Source organism: Cavia porcellus, unplaced genomic scaffold, assembly GCF_034190915.1.
Source record: "Cavia porcellus strain 051 isolate PalLab524CR breed Dunkin Hartley unplaced genomic scaffold, mCavPor4.1 scaffold_1, whole genome shotgun sequence".
Classification (NCBI taxonomy): Eukaryota; Metazoa; Chordata; class Mammalia; order Rodentia; family Caviidae; genus Cavia; species Cavia porcellus.
Genome location: NW_026947484.1, coordinates 56,391,320 through 56,413,817, shown reverse-complemented (window position 1 = coordinate 56,413,817; position 22,498 = coordinate 56,391,320). Strand labels below are relative to the sequence as shown.

The following is a 22,498-nucleotide window of genomic DNA, read 5'->3' as shown; positions in this document are numbered from 1 at the left end:
CGGCTGGCACCCAGTTCACCCCGCCTCCCCGCCCCCGCTGGTTCGGTCCCGCGAGCCGCAGCTGCGCCGAAGCTGCCTGGCAGCGAGGACTGGAAAGGGAGGACGCGCGGGGCCGGGGGTGGGGTGGAGACGCAGGATGGAGGAGGGGGTGTCATTTTCTTTTTCTTTCTTTTTTTTAAAAAAGTATTTCTCTCGCGAGAAGGCGCCGCGCGGACGATACTTGAAGAGGTGGGGCGGGAGGGGGCGCGGAGCCCGGCAGACGGCGGTGCCGCGCGAGACGGCGTCCAGGACTGCGGGGCGCGCAGTGCAGGGCCGAGGCCGCCGGGGCCGGGGTCGCAGCGCCGCCTCCCCAGTGGGTGCGCGGGCCGGGCCCGGGGCCGGGGCCGGGGTCGGGGCCAGGGGTGGGCCTGGCTGACAGCTCTGCCGCGGGTCGAGCCGGCTGGGCGGGCGCGCACGGCACAGGCTCTGGCTGGGCGCTCTGGGCGCGACGCGCGCAATCGGTGCCACCGAAAGCTGTCCGGCGCATCGCGCGGGGCCAAGGACCGCGGGGATCAGGGTTCTGGGCGCTAGGCTCTGCGGCCGGCCCAGGGGCGGAGGGGTGGCCGGGGCTCTGCGGCCGGCTGGGGACCCGGCGGTCTGCGCTCGCCAAGTAACTGCGCCACGAGCAGGCGGCGGCGCGCGGCACTCGAAGCGGGGACCGCGGGCTCAGCATCCCGGCGTCTGAACGTCGCCTCCCGCGGGATCTGTGTCTCTTGCAGCTGGCAGGGGCCGCCTGAAGCGAGAGCAGCCCGGCCCAGGACGCGCAGACAGCGGGACAGCAGGGCAGAAGGACAGCGGGACAGCGGCGCGGTGCGCTCCGGGCGCCTTGGGCGCGGCGACAGGCTGCTGGGCGCGGCCGCTCGGCATCATGCGGCCAGGGGGGCTGCTGGAGGTCGCCCTGGGATTCAGCGTGCTCCTCGCGTCCTACACGAGCCACGGCGCGGACGCCAACTCGGAGGCTGGGAACGCGAAGGAGATCCGAGCCAGCCGGGCCAAGAGGAGAGGCGGCGGAGGCCACGACACGCTGAAGGGGTAAGGGGATCAAGCGGTCGTTTCCCTTGGCTTGGGATTCCCCTCCCCCTTCCCGAGACTGAGATCCAGAGACACCGACGGGCGGATTCTCCACGGTGAAAGGACCCTTGGCAAGGCCTCCTTGGGTTATCTTAGTGGTGCCAGGTCGCTAAGCCTTCTCCGTATTGGGGCAGAGCCACCTCGCCCCTGACCAGAGAGATTCCTGCCCCAGGGGAGGGGTCGTGCATAAAAGGAATCTTGGGCCATTGTGGAGGCCGATTTTGGAAGGCAGAAAGAGGTTCCTGGAGTTTGGAAAAGGGGAGGAGCTGCGCCAGACAGAGAGAGAGAGAGAGAGAGAGAGAGAAGCCTGCTTCCTCCCTTCCTACCAGTGCCGGCTGTGTTAGGGGAAAAGTCCTTTCCTTGTGGCTGCCTTTGGAAGGGATGGAGGAAGGAAAGAGATCCGATCCCAGAGACAGGAGGATGCCCATGGCTCCCAGCTGGCCTTCCTGTAGTCGATGCGGAACAGAGCGTTCTTGCTCCCCTCTTGTTCCAATGTCTACACTGGGAGCCAGCAGTGGTGTTTCTGAGAAGTATGCTTAGCTTCAGTAAGGTCTTCATGTCAGGGCGCAGGGACGTCCCTGCACCAGCGTCTGCTGTCTGACCATGGGACCACTGTCCCTGGCTACCCAAGATGTTTCTACAGGACAGCAAGAGAACCCTAAACTAGGCAGGGCGATGGTTAAGGACTGTGAGTTTCTGGATTAGAAGAGGTGGGAATACACTTCCTGTAAGATGCTTCCGATGGAAAGAGAAGTCTGAGGTTCTGTTCAGACCTCTGCAGAAACAGGAGTACTGACTATAAATGATCCTTTTTTTCCCATTGGGGGAGCCAGTGAAATGAGCCCAGACAGTAAATATACAGAGACTTCTACCGAACACTTACAGTTCTCACTGCCGCTCTTTCTCCAAGTGGTCTGGAGCTTGATTTGGGGGCCTGGACGACCAAGGGATGGTGTCCCTTTGTTGTCCTTTTTTGGTATGGGTGGTTTTTAATTGTGATGTGTAGTGAAATTTGTGTTTTGGGGGTCTAGACACCCCGAAGAAAAAGCACAGTCCAGGGGAACAGAACAGTTTCTGAGTCCGAGCGTGGGCTAGAGGGGGCCAAGGTGATTGTCCTCACCAGGCTCTTAGGCTGGGGAAAGATATGCGTAATTTGCTGACTTTACAAAATTGTTACGAGGAGTTCGGTGCCATCTCCTTGTTGATGAAAAATAAACCCAGCGTTTATTCATTGCCCTTGGTCTGACCCAGCTCTTGTGCTCAGTGACCTGTGTTTCGTGCTGAGTGTGAGGGGCACGTGGCAACTTCAGCACACGACAGCTCCTGTTTTCCTGGGTCCTCCAAAGGGCTCCGTACACTGCACCGTTTTCCCTCGGAAAATGAAATTCTGCAGCACAGAGTTCTCTTTCTCCCCGTGCTCAGTGGTCCTGCTCCCAGGGGTGACTGTGGAGGGAGGAGGCTGGAGTTGAATCCTGCGGGTGACAGCTGCCCAGGAGACGCTGGGTCTGGCCAGACATTTGTCTCATCTCCGAGGGCTGTCACCAGCCCTGTGCTTCCCCCGGGGGCCCAGGCCCTGTGTGAAAACAGAAATGAAACTTTCCATCATGCTGTGCGGGGTGCCTCGCTGGTGCTCACCCCGGCACTTATTTCTGTGGGTTTCACTTTTTTTTAATGGTTTTAGAGGAACCGTAGAGAAATATCTCTCTCAGTGTCTCATGGAACTGGCACACTAACAGACCGTATCCTCTTGCAAAGTGTTTATAAAGGTGTCCTAAAATCTAGCAATCATCGAGTAGCTGATCGTGAGTGTTTCGGATTCCCATGTTACCTATAAGGTTGTTGATCTACGTGTGGTGGTTAATAATCATAAGTTAAAAGGATAACACTTATTTCTCTTCTACTTTTCAGATTGTTTTCTTCTGTAATTTCCTAGATATAGTATAGGGATATATGTGTGTACATAATGATTTGTACATGTACATGATCATGTACACATGTAGAGGTATACATACATGTATTTGTATATGCGTCTCTTTTAATACATGGCATATACTGTATGGAATGTTCTGGGCCTCGTTCCCCCTTTAGATACCTTTGGTGCATTTACCTATCAATGTACTTGGATCTTCCTTGTGTATTTTTTGCTACACGGCATCCCAGAAGGTGGCTGGAGTAGTCCCTTAACAGTGGCTCTTCAGATTATATGACATATTTCACTGTCACTGACATCCTTCTGTATCGTTGTGTGGACTTGCACAAGTGGAATAAAGTAATCACAGCACACTTGCTGGACCAAAGGTTTTCCTGTAGATTTTAAACGAGCGCTCGTCTGATCCTAAACTTGATTTGCACTCTGGTTTATTCTCTCTGCTTGTTGCTGTTACGGTCTCACATGAATGAGGATTTTAACCATGCCCTGCTGGGTAAGTCAGTGGAGCACCGGCTATGTAGTATTACATTTTTTCCAGTGAGTGCTTGAAATTTCAGTTTTTGCTCATTAAATTATTATCCACTCCGAAACTAACCCCTGGTGACTGCAGGAAAACCTCTTTGCCATTTTGATGGAAATGCATGGTTTACAAGGTGACAGTGATTTGTAACCCGGGGTGGGGGGGGAGCTGTCTGAGGTGAAGTTGGTGGGAGCTACTTTCTTGTACCTCACTAGTATTTCCTGAAGCTCCTCAGTGTCTGACCTGTCCAGGTCCAGTGTCCTCCCCTGTCCCACCCAGGTGCTGCTGCTGGGCCCCCACTGCTGTGGCAGGTGACTGCGGAGCCCCCCTGGTCAGTCTTCCTGTCCCTGCAGAGCGGCTCTCTGCAGGGACCAGAGCCTGCCTGTCTCTCCCTCCCTACAGTGACAGCTAGCATGTTGTCCCCTCCTTGCGCTCCTTCTCCCCCTCCCCAGAGGGCAGCAGAAGTCCTCCTCAGTGAGAATTTCCACATCCTCAGATTTCTCCCAGATTTTGCTGTGTTTCCTTAAATTGCCAATTTCTGCTTTAACAGGAAATCCTTTTTCCCCCCTCTTAATGGAGTGAATGCAGTCCTCATTGACTGCAAAAACTGTGTTTTTCTCTATTTTCCAGTGAGAATTTTGCAAGTTTCCAGCATATTTTTCAAACAGTAAGTGTATATCGTTTTCCCTTGCCTGGCATTGGTGAAGTCACTTTCTGAGAAGTAACCAAATTCTAAGTCTGGGTTTCAGTTTGCAAGCATTTTTTTTCCGCTTCATTTTAAACTTCTGTGATGAAGGAGAAGTGAGGGAGACAGAGATTTTACACACACACACACACACACACATACACACACACACACACACACACACACACACACACACATGCCCAAACCAACCGTACTTGAGGAGCATTAGTTATGATTGCCTTATTGTTTTATTTATGATTGCTTTATTCCTTTAGCTCCCAAATAAGGCAATATTACAGTTCCGTGTCAAAGGGAAACATTCCTCACTGTGGGACCTCCTTTTCCCGAGTCTCTAGGAATGGCGATGGAGCCTTCCTGTTCTTGTTCCCCGGCTTGGCTCATAGGTGGGCGAAACCCATTGGGTTTCGAAGTTAGCCCCCTTCTGCGAGATCCCTTTAGGTCTTTGTTTATTTGTTTGCTTTTTCCAGAGGTCTCGTTACTGTTTAGATCCACATGGAACAGCTCATACATAGAGTAGATTATGTGACGGCAGACTCCCAGGGATTAATTACACAGAAGCCTGTTATTAAAATAAAGAACTGGAACAGGGAACACAGAAAAAGTTCTGTAGATTTTATAGAGTCCATTTGAGTGTACAAAGAAGACTTTTAAGACTTCATCTGAAGTCAGATGGGCTAATAATTAAATATGGGGAGAGACTCCTGCCGTGGTGTGGTTTGTCTTTACACTGATTGAAAAGATTAAGCTAAAATATCGAGACACAGGATTTAGAACAGACATTCTTAAATAGAAGATTTCGGTAATTGCATATTTTAAACAAAAACGTAGACATAAGATATGTATGTGACTCATTTTGCAGCATTTGGGAGAGGTTGTTTATAGACATGCATATATTATTGGTAGCACAAATGAATTAAGTGGAATGAAGTGAAGCCCAAAGGAAACAGAGCTACAGACATCTCTTCGGACATCCTTGGGATTTTAAAGGATACAGGCATGCTCCTTTGTTGCCCTGTAGTACTACTCAGTGAGAGAAGCAAAGTACCGTGCAAGTTGCTAGAGTGGTCATCCAGGAAGTCGTACCACTTTCCTAGTCAACTTGGGGATTTTAGCTGTAATTTTCAATGGGAGCGTTTCCTGAAAGAGAAATAAACTTCCTTAACAACATTCTAGAAACTAACCCAGCCAATGAGGCTCCTCTTATTTATTTTTTTCAGTGAAATTCTTTTTAGAAACTGAAATCAGAAATGTATTTGGCCTGATTTACACGGTGGGTATAAGAGTGTTCAGTGTTTTGCGATTAACTTGTTTTTCACATGAAATTGCAAAATTGTCAAAGGCATATCTTCCCACTAATTTATTGTTCAGTGGGGTTTCAAAGTGTGCATTTATTCAGGAAGCCTTGATTGAATTCCAACCTGAATTTACCTTGCTGCAGTATCAGAATTGGAGCCGTATCTTGGAGGTCTTAACAGTTAGTAGAGTTGAGATTCAAGAACCAGGAATCAATAATGGCAAGGTTTGGAGTCTGGTATTAAATAAAAATAAATATGCATGTTCTTTGACTTAAAATAGGATTATAGCTTCGTAAACGTTGCATGGCATTTTCAGAGAGTATGGTGCCTCCATATTTTCTAGCCTGGAGAAAGATCAAAATTCAATATTTGCAGTACAGCTTCTTTTGAATATGTATTGTTTTCACCCATCATGATAAAGTTAAAAAAAACAAGGGTAAATCCAACCGTTGTGAATCGGGACCCTCTGTAATAATGCTTGGGATTATAGTAGGTAACACTCAGATGGCATTTGTGTGCCAGACACTGTTGTAACTGCTTGCCATGTGACAGTTAGTTTAATACGACCTCTCTGGGGGGTCTTTTTATTAATTTCCTTTTACAGATAATGGGAACTGAGGGATGCAGGGTTATGTTCTCGAGACAAAATGTTGCTAGTAACTTTTGTTTCCCCATTCATTTTAGTGATGGTTTTGGTTTCTCATTCCACTGGACAAAAATATGGCACTAGGATATTAGTAAAATTCCACTTAAAATTCCTAATATTCTTTCAGGCTGAGATGATGGTCTTTAGTTAATCACAGTGTTATGTAGTCAATATGAAATGTTTTCTACCATTTCTGCAGAGTGAAACAGAGATACAGCAGAGAATATTAGAGGTGGGGGAGGGGTCTGGGGGGCTCTGCCTTGCAGTTTTCTTGAAGATGGCAGGTAACTGTTGGGGGCATCTTCTCCTACAGTGTCTGGGGTTCAGGGATGGAGTTGTTGGCTTTTTATCATCCCGAATCTCTTACTCTTTTATGTACCATGAAATAAATTTCTCTAAGGGTAGACTTGCATGGGGTATTTCTCTTTGCAAGGAGGCTGATACGTATCTTGCTGGTATGTTCTCTTCTTGGTCAAGATGTTTACTTTGGTTGCTTATAAACTCAGACCTACTTTGTTTTTGCATTAACTTGGAGCAGTAATGGTTTTAAAAAAACAGCAAGCTTTGCTGTATCAGTTGGGATTGCCCTTTACAAATATCAGGTCTTTCCATGCCTCCTTAGGTGGGGAAGATGCAATTTTTTGGCTGTGTAACAGGAAGGTATACAGGCCCGTGCAGCTGCAGGGATTTCTCCAGGAACGGAACCAGGTTGGGATGCCTGGCTGCAGTCAGCCTTCGTAGTGTTTAACTGCTGCTCCGTTCTAGTAGACCTACTACATGTGTTTCCGCATACCTCTCATGGTTTCCTTTCCCCAGAATCTTCTCTGCCATTGCTGCAGGGGAGACCCAGCATTTGTGACCCGGCAGGTGCTCTGATAGGCCAAGGGAGGCTCCAAGGTGGTAATGGGGCGGGAAAGGATTGCTCATTGAAAGCCTTCAGTTGGCAAACTATACACCACACCAGCTGGTTTTGCAAATTAGGTTTTATTGGAACAAAGCCGTGACCTCCTTTGTTCGTGTGTTATCTCTGGCTGCTTGTGTGGCGGGGAAGTAGTTGTAACAGAGACGGCATGGCTGGGAAACTGAAATATTTGCTCTTTGGCTCTTTGCAGAAAGTTTCCAGCCTCTGATCACCGTGATAAAAAGCAACCGTCTACTAGGAACTGAGAGTTTCTTGAAAGGCAGACATTTTGTTTATTTTATGTATTTCTAGGGATACCTAGGAACTGGGCGGGTAGGAGGTGGTCAGTAGATAAGATTTTTCATGGTCAGCATCTGACCAGCTGGAGTTGCCTGCTTGAGTAGTAGGGTTAATTACGTAAACTGGAGATTGGAGGAAGTGTAGGAGAGAAAGGAAAGATCTGAGTGGGAAAGGCATTTAGGGGCCAAGTGTGGTGGCATAGGCCTGTCATCGCAGCAGTCTGAGAAGCTGAAGCAAGAGGATTGCAAGTCCCAGCCCAGCCTGGACAGTTAGCAATTTAGGGAAGTCCGATCTCAAAATAAAATAAAGAATACGTTTAAGGAGAGACTAGGAAAGTTGCTCAAAATGAAGGCCCTGGGCTCAGCAATCAGTACTGAAAGGAAGGAAAGAAGGAAGGATGGAAGGGAGGAAGGACGGAAGGAAAAAGGACATGAAATGTTTGGGGCCACAGGACACTGAGCACAGCTGGACAGGATTTGTGCCATGTGGCTCAGGACAACACTGTTCATGGTGTGTTCTGTGAGACCCGAGCCCTGGTGCTGTACAGTTTGTAGTCTCACCTTCTTTTGCAAACCTGTGCACAGGACCTAACACACGTTGCCCAACTAGGAGAAGGGGTGACAAGTCTTGTGTGTTCAGAGGTGGGACTTTTGAAAGTGGATCATGAGTACCTAGCAGTAGCTCATCTGTGATGGGTTCATAGCTCAGTGTGCTGCTGGAGGGCCTCACATGGTTGGAAGCGATGGGCCAGTGTGAGTGTGACTTGGACTGGGGGCGCCCTTTTCCCCTGGCCCCTCTCTTATTACTCTGATTCCTGGGTGCTACCTGGGTGCTACCTGGGTGAGCAGCCTTCCTCTCTCATGCCCTTCTGGCAGGCTGTTCGTGCCTTGGAGCCAGCCAGCAAAGGACTGAACCCTCTAAAACCATGAACCAGAATAAACCTTTCCTCCTTCAGTTGCAGGAGGCGGGGATTTTGTGCTAGCACCAATAAAGCGAAGAACTCTTCTGATTTGGAAGGCAAAGATAGGGAATGGTTAGAGGATTCCAAGACGGGAGCAAGATCAGATCTTTGCCCCTGTGGCAGTGGCATGCGTGCTGAGTGATTAAACAGACCAAGAGGTTTGGGAGGCAAAAATACAGGGGTAACAGAGTGAGGAGGGGATGCTGGTCTGAGGAAGGTGCCGGGCTCAGGTAGCTCCAGCAGCAGCACGGACAGCTCTTGAAGAGACTGGGGAGGAGGTGCCCCAAGTGCTCCCATGTCTGAGCACAGTAACAACGACCACGCACAAGGACCCTGTAGCACCAATCACAAAAAACCAAAGGCAGTTCCAGACTCCTGCCATGTGACAGTGTATCCCAAATAATTGTTTTCATAGATCTCACGCATCTGTGAGTCAGGAGTTTAGACAGGGACCAGTGCCTGGTGTAGCGTGGTCACCAGTGTATGTTTACTTTGGTGTTGGTGCTTCTCTAAGTGCACAGATGTGGGATGGGTGTCTAGGAGCAAAGAGCCGCTTGTCTGGCCTGGGGTGGGGTGGACTTCCAGTTCTAAAGCTGTCTCCCCTGCAGTCTGCTTCCCAGGCTTGTCACAGAGAGTCTTTTTCCACACTGAACCCGGATGCAGTGACCAGCTCTTGCCCAAGGTTGGCACCTGTGTGAACTGCTTTGGAAGGACAGTGCCTAGTCCTGGTCACTTGCTTTCCCTACAGGCTGCCCAGGTTGGCTGGTAGGGACCACGTTGGCCGCCGTTTGGCCACGAAAAGCAGCATGCACCCACAGGGGCAGCCCTGGAAGTGTTGGGGCATCTCTGGAGCCCCGCTAGTGCAAGGAGGCAGTGGGGCTTTGAGAGGAAAATTGGATGTGTAAGCCTTATTCTAACCTGAGCTGGTTAACTGGCTTAGCTCTGCACTGGGGATGCCTCACTGTGATTTGCAGCTGTGACTTCAGAATAAAAAATGCTCCTTGAATGGAGTTAGATTTGTATTAAGGAACCCATGCTTAGTCTCCCTCCCTAATTCCTCACTTAGAGAACTCACAGCACCGGAAAGAAAGTGACAGTTCCTAATAAGCTGGTATGCTTTATTCCAATATAAGAATTATAAAGTTCCAGATTTTTTTCCTTTAGCTTTGAAGAATCTCATTGATAAATTTAATGCATGATCATTCTGATTTATTAACCTAGGTGTTTGTGTGTTTCATTTTCTTTCTCTAAGGAATTTTACTTTCCATGTATATTCACAGCCTCACTTTTACACATCCTTCGGTGTGACCCACCTAAAGAATGACTGTTGGAGTCATTCTTTATAAAAATAACCAAAAACAAGTATGCACTGGCCAATAGAATTAAAGTAGAAGAGCTGGGCTCTTACTTTGGTCACAAGAGAGTAACTGTTATTCATAGAAGAAAACTGAATGAGGCCCGTAATCACATTTGAGGTGCGGGTGGCCTATTCTAGATCAAATCTTGGTTTTCAGTTTCTTGTGACTTTATAGCTTTTTCCATGTCAGTGGCCTTTTCTTTCTTCTTTCTGTTATGACAGTGTCTATTTGTGTGGCTCCCTCAGAGCAGAAGAGGGAAGGGAAAATTCTCTGTCTCCTCTTTTCCCAGCCAGAGATGTCTTCCTGACAGCGGTCCACTCGGAGTGGGAGAACTGCTCCAACATGCAAGTGACTTGGTTGGTGTTCGGAAGGGCTGTGAATTCCTAGACTATCAGTCATTCTTATGTTCAAATATAAGTATTCAGACACATCGAAGTCCAAATACAGGCCGACCGTTTTATGATGCTGCTGTCGGGAGACTGGGTTGATGTCGGCCCTGTGGTTACAGTGTGTGCAGTTGAGTTTCATGGCTTTGAACTGAAGGATAGCAGTATTTGTGCTCATAAAATGAATGGTTTCCAGGAACAGGGCTTTGTTTTATTTATTTCTAAGATAATTTTCCTTCTTCTGTATCTTTGCCCTTTCTTTTTCTTTCTCATCTTTGTCTCATCTTTTTCTTCTTTTTTTAAAGCAACATCATAGCTCAAATGCAAATAAAGTAGGGAACAATAGGGTTATTGAGGAAGCATTGAAACATTGAAGGAAAAAAATAAACCCCAAGTAACATGTAAAATGTTTACCTAGAAGGCAAGAGGGCTTCAGAAAACAAATAAACAGTGGTAAGGCTTTTGTTAGTGGAGCAACGGAAAGTCACATCCACGATGGACCAGGCTGGACAGAGCAGGTGCTGAGTTTTGACACACTTTGGTGACAACTTCAGCCATCCTGGTGGCATTGATACTGGGAGATCTGTGGCCTTTGTGGTCCATTTGGGGGACGGAGAGCTTTTGGATTGAGCCAAACCAGGACAAAAAGATGCCAGGAAAGGCTGCATAACGCCACTGAGGGCACCAGAGAGAAGCAGTCAACCCAATGTGCATTTCTGTGCATGGAGCCCTGTGGCGCTTGGTGACCCCTCCTGCCATGAGTAATGGCTGTTGTCTACTCTCTCCCCTGTCCTGTCAGTGCTAATTCACACGACAGTGTCACCAGACCCTAATAGGTCTATACCTTTGATGAATCCTTTTAAAATACTCTTCTTATTGCTATTTATTTTTTCAAATGAACTCATGGCTCAGATTTTCTTCCTTAGTGTGACATTTATCTTTACAAGAGTATTGCAGATGAGAGACAGATGGAACCATTTTCAGACATTTATAAATGCTGTACCCACGGCGCAGCAGAGAGGATCCATGGTGCTTACCTTCTCCCCTGCTTTATGAAGAGGAAGGGGAGCCAGGTGGTAAGCAGAGCCCACTGAAGCAGAAGTATGCTGTGCCGTGGTAGATTGAGCTTCTCGACCTTCGTACCTAGAGGTGTGCCTGGTGTCTGCACGGCCTCCGCTGTGCTTGACATAAGCAAGCCTCTGCTGACACAGTGTAGATGTGGATGCTTCTATTTTTCCCTTTTGGGCCGAGGCAGTGTTGCTTGGAAGTCAGGCGTGGTGCAGGACTGCTGTCAGAAGGGTTTTTAGTCAACAATACTACCTTGCTGACAGTGGACACTTCTAGCGTAGGATACCTTTCTCCTTCATGGTGGGGTCAGTGTCAGAGGCAGCGTGGACCCATGAGGAAGGTCTTGGTAGGCAGCCTTCAGACCCCAGGTAGATGTTAATCCTGTGCAGACCGCTGCTGCTGTACCCCCCTGAGTTAGACCACTGACCTCAAGCTTGCAAATTTTCTATCCCATTACCACCCTGTGAGCTTTCTGCTCCCCAGGGCCACATAGCTGATGTTTTAGCTGGAATCTGAGAAAGTGTCTGAACATTTCCTCAAGAATTGCCTAGGAGCAGTTGGGCAGTGCAGTCATAAAAGCCCAGAGCTAGCGGGTCCATGCTGTAATTAACTTATACTGTTTCTGATTTGAGCCTGGTTGTGGGTAATGGGGTGGAGTGATATTGCTTGTGGAGCTGTACTTTAAAGGACCGAGGGTTCATTTTCAATGGATGCTAATAACCACTGGGCAAGGAGGTTTGGAAGAGTGGAGTTAGACATGCCGGTGGCCAAATTCTGGCTCCACCACCTACTAGGAGGAAGCCTCAGGCCAGGGTCTGACCTCCATCTCTCACTTCTTCACCTGTAAACAGGATGTGACACACACCCCTCTTTGTTGTCCTCAGGTTCAGTGGGATAGTACCTCTCACATTCCTAGTACAACGCTTGCCCCGGTGAGCTGTCATGGAGGTTCTGTTATTAAGATAAAGAAAAAGAGAAAGTTGTAGATTAATACAAAAAGTGATTCTTTAACAGCCAAAGCAAAAAAGGTGGCAGATCATTAGTATCTTGATAGGACAAGTTATGCTATCTTGTCTTGGAATTATTCTCAGAAACATGAGAAGCCAACTCGAACTTCATTGAAAATGTTTTAAAATGTAATTTTCATGGAAGCACACTTTCCTTGTGGAGATCTGGGATGCGTAAAGGTAGTGTGTGGTTAAGTTTTTATTTTTAAATTTCACCTTTCCCCTGATCAGCTTCCCTTCACCGGAAAAAAAGTTTACAGTTACTCCTTGGCTTTTCCAAAGAGCTCGCTTTTTAAATGGAGGATCTGGCATTGAAGCCCCATCTCCTTCCTGATGAAGACTTCCTTTTTTCTCAAACGCTTTTGTGGAAGGAATTTAGATGTTAGGAACTGGGAAGACTGGCCTGAAAAGGACTCTTTGGCAGCAGCACTGTTCTGTGCCAAGGTGGCTGGTCATTCCTGACATGTGTTTTAATTGTCTTGTTTGGAGTAAGGATTTGGTCATGATGGGGTAGACAAGATGACCTCATGGCTCTCCTGACCAAAGAGGTAGAGCACTCTCCTCTCTTTCTGTGCATGCATCGTGGCTCATGGAATCTCTGGTATCACTCTGGTGACATGCTGTGACTCCAGACATGCAAAGCACTGTGTCCAGTGATGGGGCCCTGCAGTTGCTTGGGCCTGAACCAGGTGGAATGGTGTCTTCTTAGGGAGCCAGGCAAAGTGGAATATGCCTGGAATCCTGACACCCTGAGAGGCTGAGATAGGAAGAGGGAAATTTAATTTGGTGAGGCCCTGGCTCCAGAAATTAAAAGGGCAGGGCAGGTAGCTCGTGTGAAAGCTCTGGGTTCAGTCCTCAGTACTGGAAAAGAAAACAAGAAGTGTTAAAAGGACATTAAATTAGGAAAGCAACGCGTCCAAACACAGGCTAAGAGCTCACTGTCTACAGACTCAGAGCCAGACCCGCCCCCTAGGGCCCTCTTCACCCTGGTGCTACTGGGTGGGGTTCACTCAGGCTGCACCCCGAGAAGAGCCCGAGCCTTCATGCTGGCCCCAAGCATTGCCCACCTTAGACCTTGCACTCGACAGCAATGCAATGCCCTGTAGTAGTAGGCTTCCTCCTTGTTTTTTTTCCATGCCCTGTGTCTCTTCAGTGGTTGCAAATCTTCTGATGTTTGCATTTTCTTTTGATGATTCCCGTCATGATTTCAGTGAACGCTGGCTTTCAAGAGAGACCTTAAGCGTCAGAGCATCGTGGAAAGTGAAACAGCACACACACATTATCTTCATGTGGGCAGAGCGCTGGGTGGCTTCCAGCCCTCCATGCCTGGCTCGCCAGCCCCTGCTTAACTGATTGGCATTGGACTCTAAGAGGCTGTGACTGCTCTGTGTCCATTCACAGACTAGCAAAACACAAGTGCTTCAAATAAGGAATGGTCCGGATAGAGCGTGGCTCATTTTCTATCTGTCGCTTAACATGCTCTGATTTCCTAATTCCTCTCATCAGCTTGGGGTAAATCACATGGCCACCAATACAATCACAGTTTATTTTCTGAAAAAAAGCAAAAAAATTTTAAAAAACAAACAAATACCAGGTACTTTCTGGGCTCTACTCACTTCCCAGGAGAAAAATAAACCTCAAATGGAAGAAATGTTTTCTTTTTCAAAGTTTTGAAAACCTTTCAGGAGTTTTACAGGAATACACAGACCATCAGTTTTGCATTTCGTAAGCAGTTCTAGCTTCCTGTAGACAGCGTCCAGCATTAGACACAAGACAGCGAGGTCTCTTCAACCTCACAACTGCCTCATCTGCACATTTGCCTTTGGGTTTCTCCTTGGAAAATAGGTCAGCATGCATTCCCGCACATCCAGGTCGGAGGACGTAGCAGGGCTTCTTGATGCATGATTTCCGCCTTCATTCTGTTTCCCATGAGTATGCAGTATGAGCATTCTCCAACTCTTCCAAATCAATGCCTTTCCCTTCTGAGTGCATCTTTGTATTAAAGAACGGGTTTGTTTGTCATGGAGACTTAGGAACAAGAAGCAGGTGGGTGAGTCTTCGTCATGCCCGAGGGACTGCCATCCCCCTATGTTACTTAATCCTAGTTACTTGCACAGCAGTGGCTAAGCTGTGGGTTCTTGGTCTCCTCACCTGGTGATTCTGACCCTTGCTTGCTAGCCACCAGGAACCTGAGGCTTCTAGAAACAGGCATTAGTTTTTGCCACTCAATTAAAAATGGTAACCAGGTCAGGACAGGGCTGTTATTATCTCCAAATTGGAGTCCTTGTCTCTCTCAGGAATGTTAAGCTACATGACTCTTGCAGTTGGGTTTTCAAGAGGAGAAAGAAGACAAGAGTGTGGTGTGGTGGCTATAGGAGACCCTGACCCTCAGCGTGGATAGAATTATCACAAAACTGTTGGTAGTATTTAATTTTTAAAAAACCCTTAAAAAACTGGTTATATTTGTAGTACATAATGATCACTTCCTCATGGGGTTATGTACACAATGCAGTTTAGTCCTTTTTATGTCCTCCCTGTCTTTGGTTCTTAACTTTTTTTTTGGAATTGGGGCTCGAACTCATGACCTCGCACTTAACCAAGCAAGTGCTCGAACCGCTGAGCTCAATCCCTGGCCCTGGTTCTTAACATTTTAATGTGCAGAATTTCAGACACGTACAGAACTAGAGAGGCAGGTGACGGTGTTGCAACATCAGCACTTTTGCCTGCTTCTGTCTTCAGCCCCAGATTATTTGGAAGTCAATCCCTGAACAGTGCTTTGCTTTGCATATCTCTAACAGATACGACTTCTTTAGAAAACAGAAGACTGTGCCACCGTCCTCCTTAATGTTAACACGAACCTTTTAATATCATCATGTATTCTGTGGGTCTTTACATATCCCTGGTGAGGTCAGACATTTTATGTATTTATTTTGACAGGTCATTCAAACCAGAAACCAAATAAAGACCATATTTTTTTTACTGGTCGATATCACTTTTGCATATTTCAGAATTATAGATGGTCCCTCTGTCATTTTCTTCCTTGCAATTGACTTGTTGAAGAAATCGGTAGTGTCCTGTAGCATGGTGCTGCTTACAAAGTCAGTTGGCAAACTGCCCGTTACCATTTGGTGACAATCTGTCCACAGTCTGTGAGGACAGCATTTCTATGGTGTGGGGCTGGTCACCTTCTGGGTCCTGGATTTGTTGTGAGTTGCTGGCAGGGGCTGGAAACTCGATCCAGCTTGGAGTCAGCAGCTTGCTGTCAAGAAGACTTGGTAAGTTGAGTGTGTGCTTTCATTAGTTGGCGTATTTATAATCACGAGTCTCTCCTTCTGTGACTTTAGTTGCCATCGGTGATCATTGCCTAACAAGTTACCAGGAGCAGGCTGGGGGCATTCTGTTGATTAATATTGTGAAGTTTTACTTCTAGTCTTGAAGCTGAATGCCAAGTTCACAGCCTGCAATGTCTGCCGTGCTACTGGGCTTGCTCTTCTGGCCTGTGATGTTGAGGGTTCCTGAAAAACTCCATGATATCTAATGGTAAAGATCAACCTCTCTACTGGGCAGCTTTGTACAGTCCACACAAAATGAGCCTGGCACTCAGGGGGCAGTGTGGGAAGGAAATCATTTTGCAAGGACCTGGGACTTTGCCCTTTTCCTGTGATATCTCATGCAGGTCAAGATGGAAACACTGCTGTATGTTGTTTTCATTTTAAAAGAAGGCACTTCAGATAAGGAAGGGCGTTATGAAAAGTGGGTGGGATGAACCTCTGCACCCTCTTTCAGCATTGCTTTCTCAGGAATGCTCATTTGATTGAAGAACTCAGAGGCTGAGTAGGGCTTACTGATTCCAGTCAAAGATGCTGGAAATCACTGGTATCCCCAGCCCCCCTAGTGAGCTTTGTGGCCTGAAAGGTGCTCAGTCCTGATGCATTTCTGCTACCTGGCAGAAACTCCCAGGTCAGCTGGCAGGTGTTTTGAGCAGGGTCTTAGCTCTTGTCCCTGGATGCTGCTATGAATTGCTGGAAGCCTTCTAGACCCATAAGGAGGAAGGACACATCCTGTGCTTGTTGTGTGGACCCCACCACGTCCATTCTGGGTGCTGTCACAGTTCTGGAGGTCTGAGCTGGCATCCAGCACCCATTGTGCCCGAAACTCCACGAGGAAACTTTCCGATTGGCCTGAGGAAGAGCTGGCCGGGCCATGGGAATGAGTAGCATACTGCATTCTCTATGTCTAGGACAGAGTCCCCAAAGCCCTGGGATTAAATCCCAAAGGTGTGAAGTTGGAGGGTTTTCAAAGGTAATCTGGGTCATTCTGGCCTTTGGGCAGCTTGTTGGCTTCCTGAGCCATGTCAAGAACTTTCCAGCAGACAAGACACCCCGAGGTCAGGGGTCTGTCCCGTAGCAGTGCCAACTCTGAGTAGGCTTTGAGCTACTCACATTTGGGACCTTTGTACCACTGCCCATCCACTCACTCCAGAGACCTTGGGCATGTGAGGGCCCGAAGGAGCTTCTTGGCAGGAGCGAGGCAGGACCCTTTCCATGCAGATGGTGTCTCAGAAACCAAGTGCCATCCTGGAGGTGGCTGGAGCCAGGGTTTCCACAACGCGTTCCTTACACGTTTCCTGTTCCTGATGTACTTTGTAAGAATTTAGCATTGTGTGTGTGTGTGTGTGTGTGTGTGTGTGTGTATGTGTGTGTAAACCTAGTGGAACAGAACCAGACTGGGGAAAAAATTGTACAAATTACTTTATTAAAAAAAATAAAAAAGGGTACACATTTTGTTTTGGGGTATATATGGGAACATCTTCTAATCTCTAATCTCAAAAAAATATGTAGTGCTTATCTTAGCATGTTTTAGTCACAAACTATATTTTCAAATTCATAATTTAGGGCATTTCCATTAGATCCCATTTGAAAAAAGCCCCCCCTTTTTTTTTCTTTTTTGGTACCAGGGATCGAACTCACAACCTAGCACTTGACAGGCAGGCACTTGTGCTGCTGAGCTAAATCCCCAGGCCAAAAAAACCTTATTTCATTTCTCTGATTTTCAGTTCTCTCACGTGAAAATGGGCACAATGATACATTTTTGGGGGCGGTTCACCAGATCACTTCGTAAATTGTGAAGAATCTAAAAGTTGCTGTTATTTGGTTTTACAATGTGACATCATGTGGATAGGTAACTGGTGTAAGCAAATTCTTTCTAATTTAAAACATTTCTGTCACAATTATCCAGATATTTGTATGTAGACTGTTACAACTCTGCATCAATTGTAAAATAAAAATTAAAGAAAAAAACACTTGGCAGGTTATAAATATTATGAGGTGCTAAATTTAGTGAAATAATGTGAACAGCTATATTTTAAAAATCTAACCTCTGACTCTTTAGGAACCTACAGTTTATCAATGATATATTTTTTTTATTTTTTTGTTCTTTTGCAACAGTGTTGACCCTGTTTACACTACAGGGTTTGGTAGAGAAACGTTTTTATTTATTTATTTACTGGTACTAGGGATCGAACTCAGGAGCTCACACTTGCCAGACAGGCACTTAGGCTGCTGAGCTAAACCCCTGGCCAGTGGAGAAGTGTTTTAAAAGATCTGTTCTTTGCTGACTGTGAAGTAGAGTTTGAGCTACAGGATTCTCGAGACTCTTGCAGCTATAAAATGGTCCTGAGTCGTGCATTTGTAACGTGGAAGAAAATTTCGTTCTCATACCCAGTGGATATGAGATATGGACATCTTTTGTGCTTGATTTTTAAATTTTAATTTCCTAAAATAAAAAAATGTAGATGAAATATATTGATTTTTCTACTAAAAATTGTCATTTAAATGTATTTTAGTGCTGGAGATTTAGCCCAGTGGCCTAAGTGCCTGCCTGGCAAGCGTGAGGTCATGAGTTCAATCTCCAGTAACAACAACAAAAAAATGTATTTTAGTTAATTTCCTATGAGCATATTTACCTTTCCAGTGAATTAAATGCTCACTACTCTGAGAGAATTCTTGCTCTCTTAGGTCATTTTAGCTGGAAGTTCCTTTGAAAGCTAACCCTCTTATTTACCCTTGAAGCTTCAGGTACTATGTTAGGTACTAAGCTTGTAAACATAAAGTTCCCAAGACAAAACCTCAGCCCAAGTTTTATTAATGGCTGACAATAGTATAGAAAGCCCCTAAGGGAGAATCATTGTGTGACTGCCATAATGAAATTATCAGCTTTCTGATGCTAGAGAAAAGAGTTTTAAAAAGTCACATGCCTCGTTTATGTATTCAGGGCCACTGTGACACACTTTGGCCGGCTGTGGGAAACATGGAAATGAGTGAAGTGAATGCATTCTGTGAAAACAGGGTATGATTTAATAACACCTAATCAGGAGCCCAGAGAAAATGTGCCATGAAACTAAAGAAGGTTTATGCTGATAAAGACCTGAGCTTGAGAAAAACAGCAGCCAATCAGAGACCTGCTATCGTGGGGCAATAGGTGGTGCTACTGGCGCATGCTCTTTGAGAGGGTCGTAATGCTCCGTTTTGGACCAAATTGTCTTGTTCTGGGGGTGGGAGTGGGAGGCATTGGCCCTGGCCTGGCTGCCCCTTGGGGTGGCGTGGGGTTGCGGGTCCAGGTGTCCCATTTCGCTGGGCCCCTGCTATTTGCGTGGACTGTTTCTCTAGGCAGTGTTCACAGTTGTGGTCGGGTTCGAGCCAGGCTGCGGAGAATGCAGCTCTGGCTGCTGCTATTTGACCATCTTAGGGACAACATCACCTCCTGCGAGTGCTGTCACTGCTGTCAATACCTCCATGTGGAAAAGAAATTTTAGAACCTACCCGTGTGTCAGTTGAGTGCTGGTGGGATTGAGAACTGGAGTATGAGGTCCCCTTGCACCCCCAGTTCCTGAAGGACCCGGGGTTCCTCTCCGCCTGACCCCACAGCTGTGCTTCCTGGGGCTGGTGTGGCACTCAGATGTTACCTCCCTGAACCCAGCTCTGGGTTTGAGAATTTCTAGGAAGTAAAGAGAATCAGATTTGCAATCCTCATATCTTCTGTAGGTAATCAGCAGCGGAAAGGGAACCCACCCAGCCCATCTCGCTCAGCTCGGATGCAGGGGCACCTCTCTTGTTTGTCTGTTTTGTGTTTTCAGTCATTTTCATTATTTCATGTAGTCTTTGCAAAAGTCCCATGTGGCTCTGGTTTGATTCCGTGGAGCAAATATGCCAGGGAAGCTGTCACAGCGGCCCTTGAACTCTGGTAAAGTCAGGGCCACTGGCCCCGAGTACTTTCATGATGCCACTGGTCACATCTCAGTTGTTCATGAAATAAAAACTTGAGAAGTGTTGGTTTTTCTCTCCAGGGGCAACCTTTCCTTAACTCTAGAGGATATAAGAGTAGTTCCGACTAATGAACAAATACATTTCTGTCTGTGGGTTTAACAGGAGCCCTTTTTATAAAACCAATCAGCGATGTTCGCAGGTCAGACATCCCCTGCCCAGAGAGCAGATCCAGGGCAAAGTCAGAGCGTGAGTGCCATCGAAACTCTTGGGGGCTTTTGGGATGGCATCATCTGAGCAGCCAGCGGTCTTCTCGGAGATGTTACGTCCCGAGTCCCAGAGGTATGTAGTGTCCAATGAGATGTTCTCTCGGCATCCAAGCTCCTGGTCTCATGATTCAAAGTCTCGTTTCTGTTGGAGTGCACCCCATGGCTTCCTGAGCTTTGAATTCTTCCATTCCCCCGACAAAGAAAAACACACACATGCATGCATTCCATTCACATATCAAAGATTCTAACAGAGTTGAAATTGGCTGTCAGTGTAAAGTGACCCCCCACACACTTGGGGAACTGCCTTTGCAGCTTTCTGATTCACCAACTTTCTGGTGTGTGCAGAGTGGATGGAGGGCAGGAGTGAGTGTCTGTTACTCTAAGTGTGATATACCTGTCATCACTTGTGAGCTGATGCTGACATACAGTGATTTATTTACATCCATGCTTGTTTCCTGTGTTCTTAGTTTTTGCCCAGTGAATATGTAGGATCCCATCAGGAAAGCCAGCTCCCCAAAAGGACCACACACTCGGGAGTAGAAGGGGAGGGGCTGGCTGGCTGAGGAGAGGCCAGCCTTGGACCAGTGGGTTCTGGCTGAGGAACCCGGGTCCCGCAGATGGTTTCCGAGATCCTGCTGTTTCCGAGATGTTGCTAGCAAGGCATTAGGGAACCCTTGAGCTCCGAGTTCTGTGTTTGAGTTGTGCAAAGATGCAGCCAGGGAGGCTCACGCACCCCCGGGGGTGGTGTCCGCCTGCTGCGGGGCACACAGGGACGAGGAGAGAAGTCACAGGTGAAGACTTAGCTCCTAAACAGACGTAACCCAGATTGGGTGGAGCAGGAACCTGGCTCTCCTTTCCTCTGAGGTTTGTTAGAGTACCGTAGCAGCCAATTCGTGCTTTGTGTTGGATCTGTTGGTCATTTTGTGAATTTTTTTTTTTAGGTTATTGATGTCACTGCACCTGCTGTGGGGTGCAATATCATCTGGACCTCTAGAGATGTCTTTTCCCTAACATGGTGGTTAAGGGAATGGAGTTTGGAGTTAGCTTCCTGAGTTCGAATCCCTATTATGTGCTTATTCCCAGCTATGGCTAGTTAGTGTGGTTTTCCTAAGCCTATCGTTTCCGAAATGTGGAAGATAGTAACAATGGGCTTTGCCTGCAGGAGTTCCTGGTGGGTGAAATAAAGTTGTTTTTTTAGAGACAGGGCCTCACTGTAGTGCAGGCTGACTTTGAACTCACTTATGTAGCCTAGGTTGGTCTTGAACTCAAAGCAATCCTCCTGCCTCAGCCTCCCGAGTGCTGGAATTATAGGCATGCACCACCACACCCTGCTAAAGTAGTCTATTTGAACATTTGGCAGAAAGTTCTTTTTCCTTTGAATGTCAATTTTCTTTAATTTGCTTTCATCTGTCTTTTTAGAGGGGAGGGGAGTGATGCAGAGAAAGGAAAGTGGTGTGAGTGGTACATTCTCATCCCCCAAAAAGAATGACTTTATTAAAAGTGTCTTCTTTGTAATTGCTGTTTGTACTGAAACCTTAGAATAAAATGTTTTACAGTAGAAATTAATCCATTAGACTTTACATATTTTGCTGCTTTCCAACTTGAATAAGACATTCGTTTATTTCTAGAATTGGAGTCGTATTTTTTTTTTTTTTTCTGTGTAAGTAGAGGAAATGCCACCCCAGTTACTCGAACGGGTTCTGCCAGCTTGCAGTTCACAAACTCAGCACGGAAGGTGCAGTGCATCCTGCTGGAATTTCCCTCTGAGCCAGGCGACCTAATAATATTTAGTGCTGCTGAAGAACAAAAGCAAGGAGAGTAAAGCAGTCCTTGTCACGTGATGTGGTTTGAAACAATCAACATTCGGTACTGTTTTACTCATTATAAAGGAACCGTGTGTTAGGCAAAACAGCCAGGTCACAAACGCCATCATAATGTGAAATGATTGGGCACTTTAGGAAGTGTGGGAAGATGACAGTGCAGTCCCCAAATGAAAGGAGGCTCTCAAGGAAGGTGTCTGATTCAAAAGCTCACTCAGGCTTTGACGGGAAAGTTGGTCAGAAGGTAAGATCACACATTAAAAAGTGAACAGCTCTCCTCTCCTCCCATCTGTTTGCGAGCATCACCTACTACATCTGAACCTCTGTGTCTAGATATCTTTTTGGTGCTGGGGATCAAACTCACACCCTGGCACTTTCCAGGGAGGTGCTTGTGCCACTGAGCTAAAGCCCTGGTCCTGTATGTCCAGACTTACACAGCACCGTTAGTTTCTTGCTATGCGAGACATGGCCAGCTCGTTAAGGGATTCCTCACCTTTTCTCTCTCTTCCCCTTCTTGCATTTTTAATAACTTTAGAATGACTTTTGTTATTTGTTATTTTAAGACATTGCTGGATGCAGTGAAGCCTCTGCTTCTTGGTCCAGCTGCCTCACTGCGCTCTGTGCCTTTTCTCCACATGTGTTTCCCACTTAAGGCGTCACTTTGACACTGTGATGGTTTGGAGACTGGGCTTTCGTAGTCTGTGAGCTTGTCCATGTTTTGATGGACTCTAGACATTTAAAAACAATGAAGAACATTCATAGTTCTGGGATTTTTGAAATACCTTTGGAGAATGAAATGACGGATTGGTTCCCTTTGCCTCAGCCTTTCCACCCTGTTACATGTGCTTTCCTCCATAAATACGCTCATTTTTGTCAGACAATATGACGTGAATTTTGTTTGAAGAGCAGTTACTCCAACCACAGGGCACCCTGCGCCGGCTCGGGGTGCTGTGAAGTGA

At 46.8% G+C, this 22,498-nt stretch overlaps 1 protein-coding gene across 2 annotated transcripts in view; it reads left to right on the top strand.

Annotated features, from left to right (window-relative positions):
• Positions 1–764: 764 nt before the first annotated feature.
• The window catches only part of Fbn1 (fibrillin 1), a 207,572-nt gene continuing 185,838 nt past the window's right edge, over positions 765–22,498 (top strand). Inside the window, exon 1 of one of the 2 annotated variants that reach the window (XM_023565924.2) lies at positions 765–1,071. In XM_023565924.2, coding sequence (XP_023421692.1) covers positions 908–1,071 — 164 coding nt within the window. In that variant the 5' untranslated portion in view covers positions 765–907. The remainder of the gene's footprint in view (positions 1,072–22,498) is intronic. The other variant, XM_003471859.5, reaches the window with a different exon arrangement.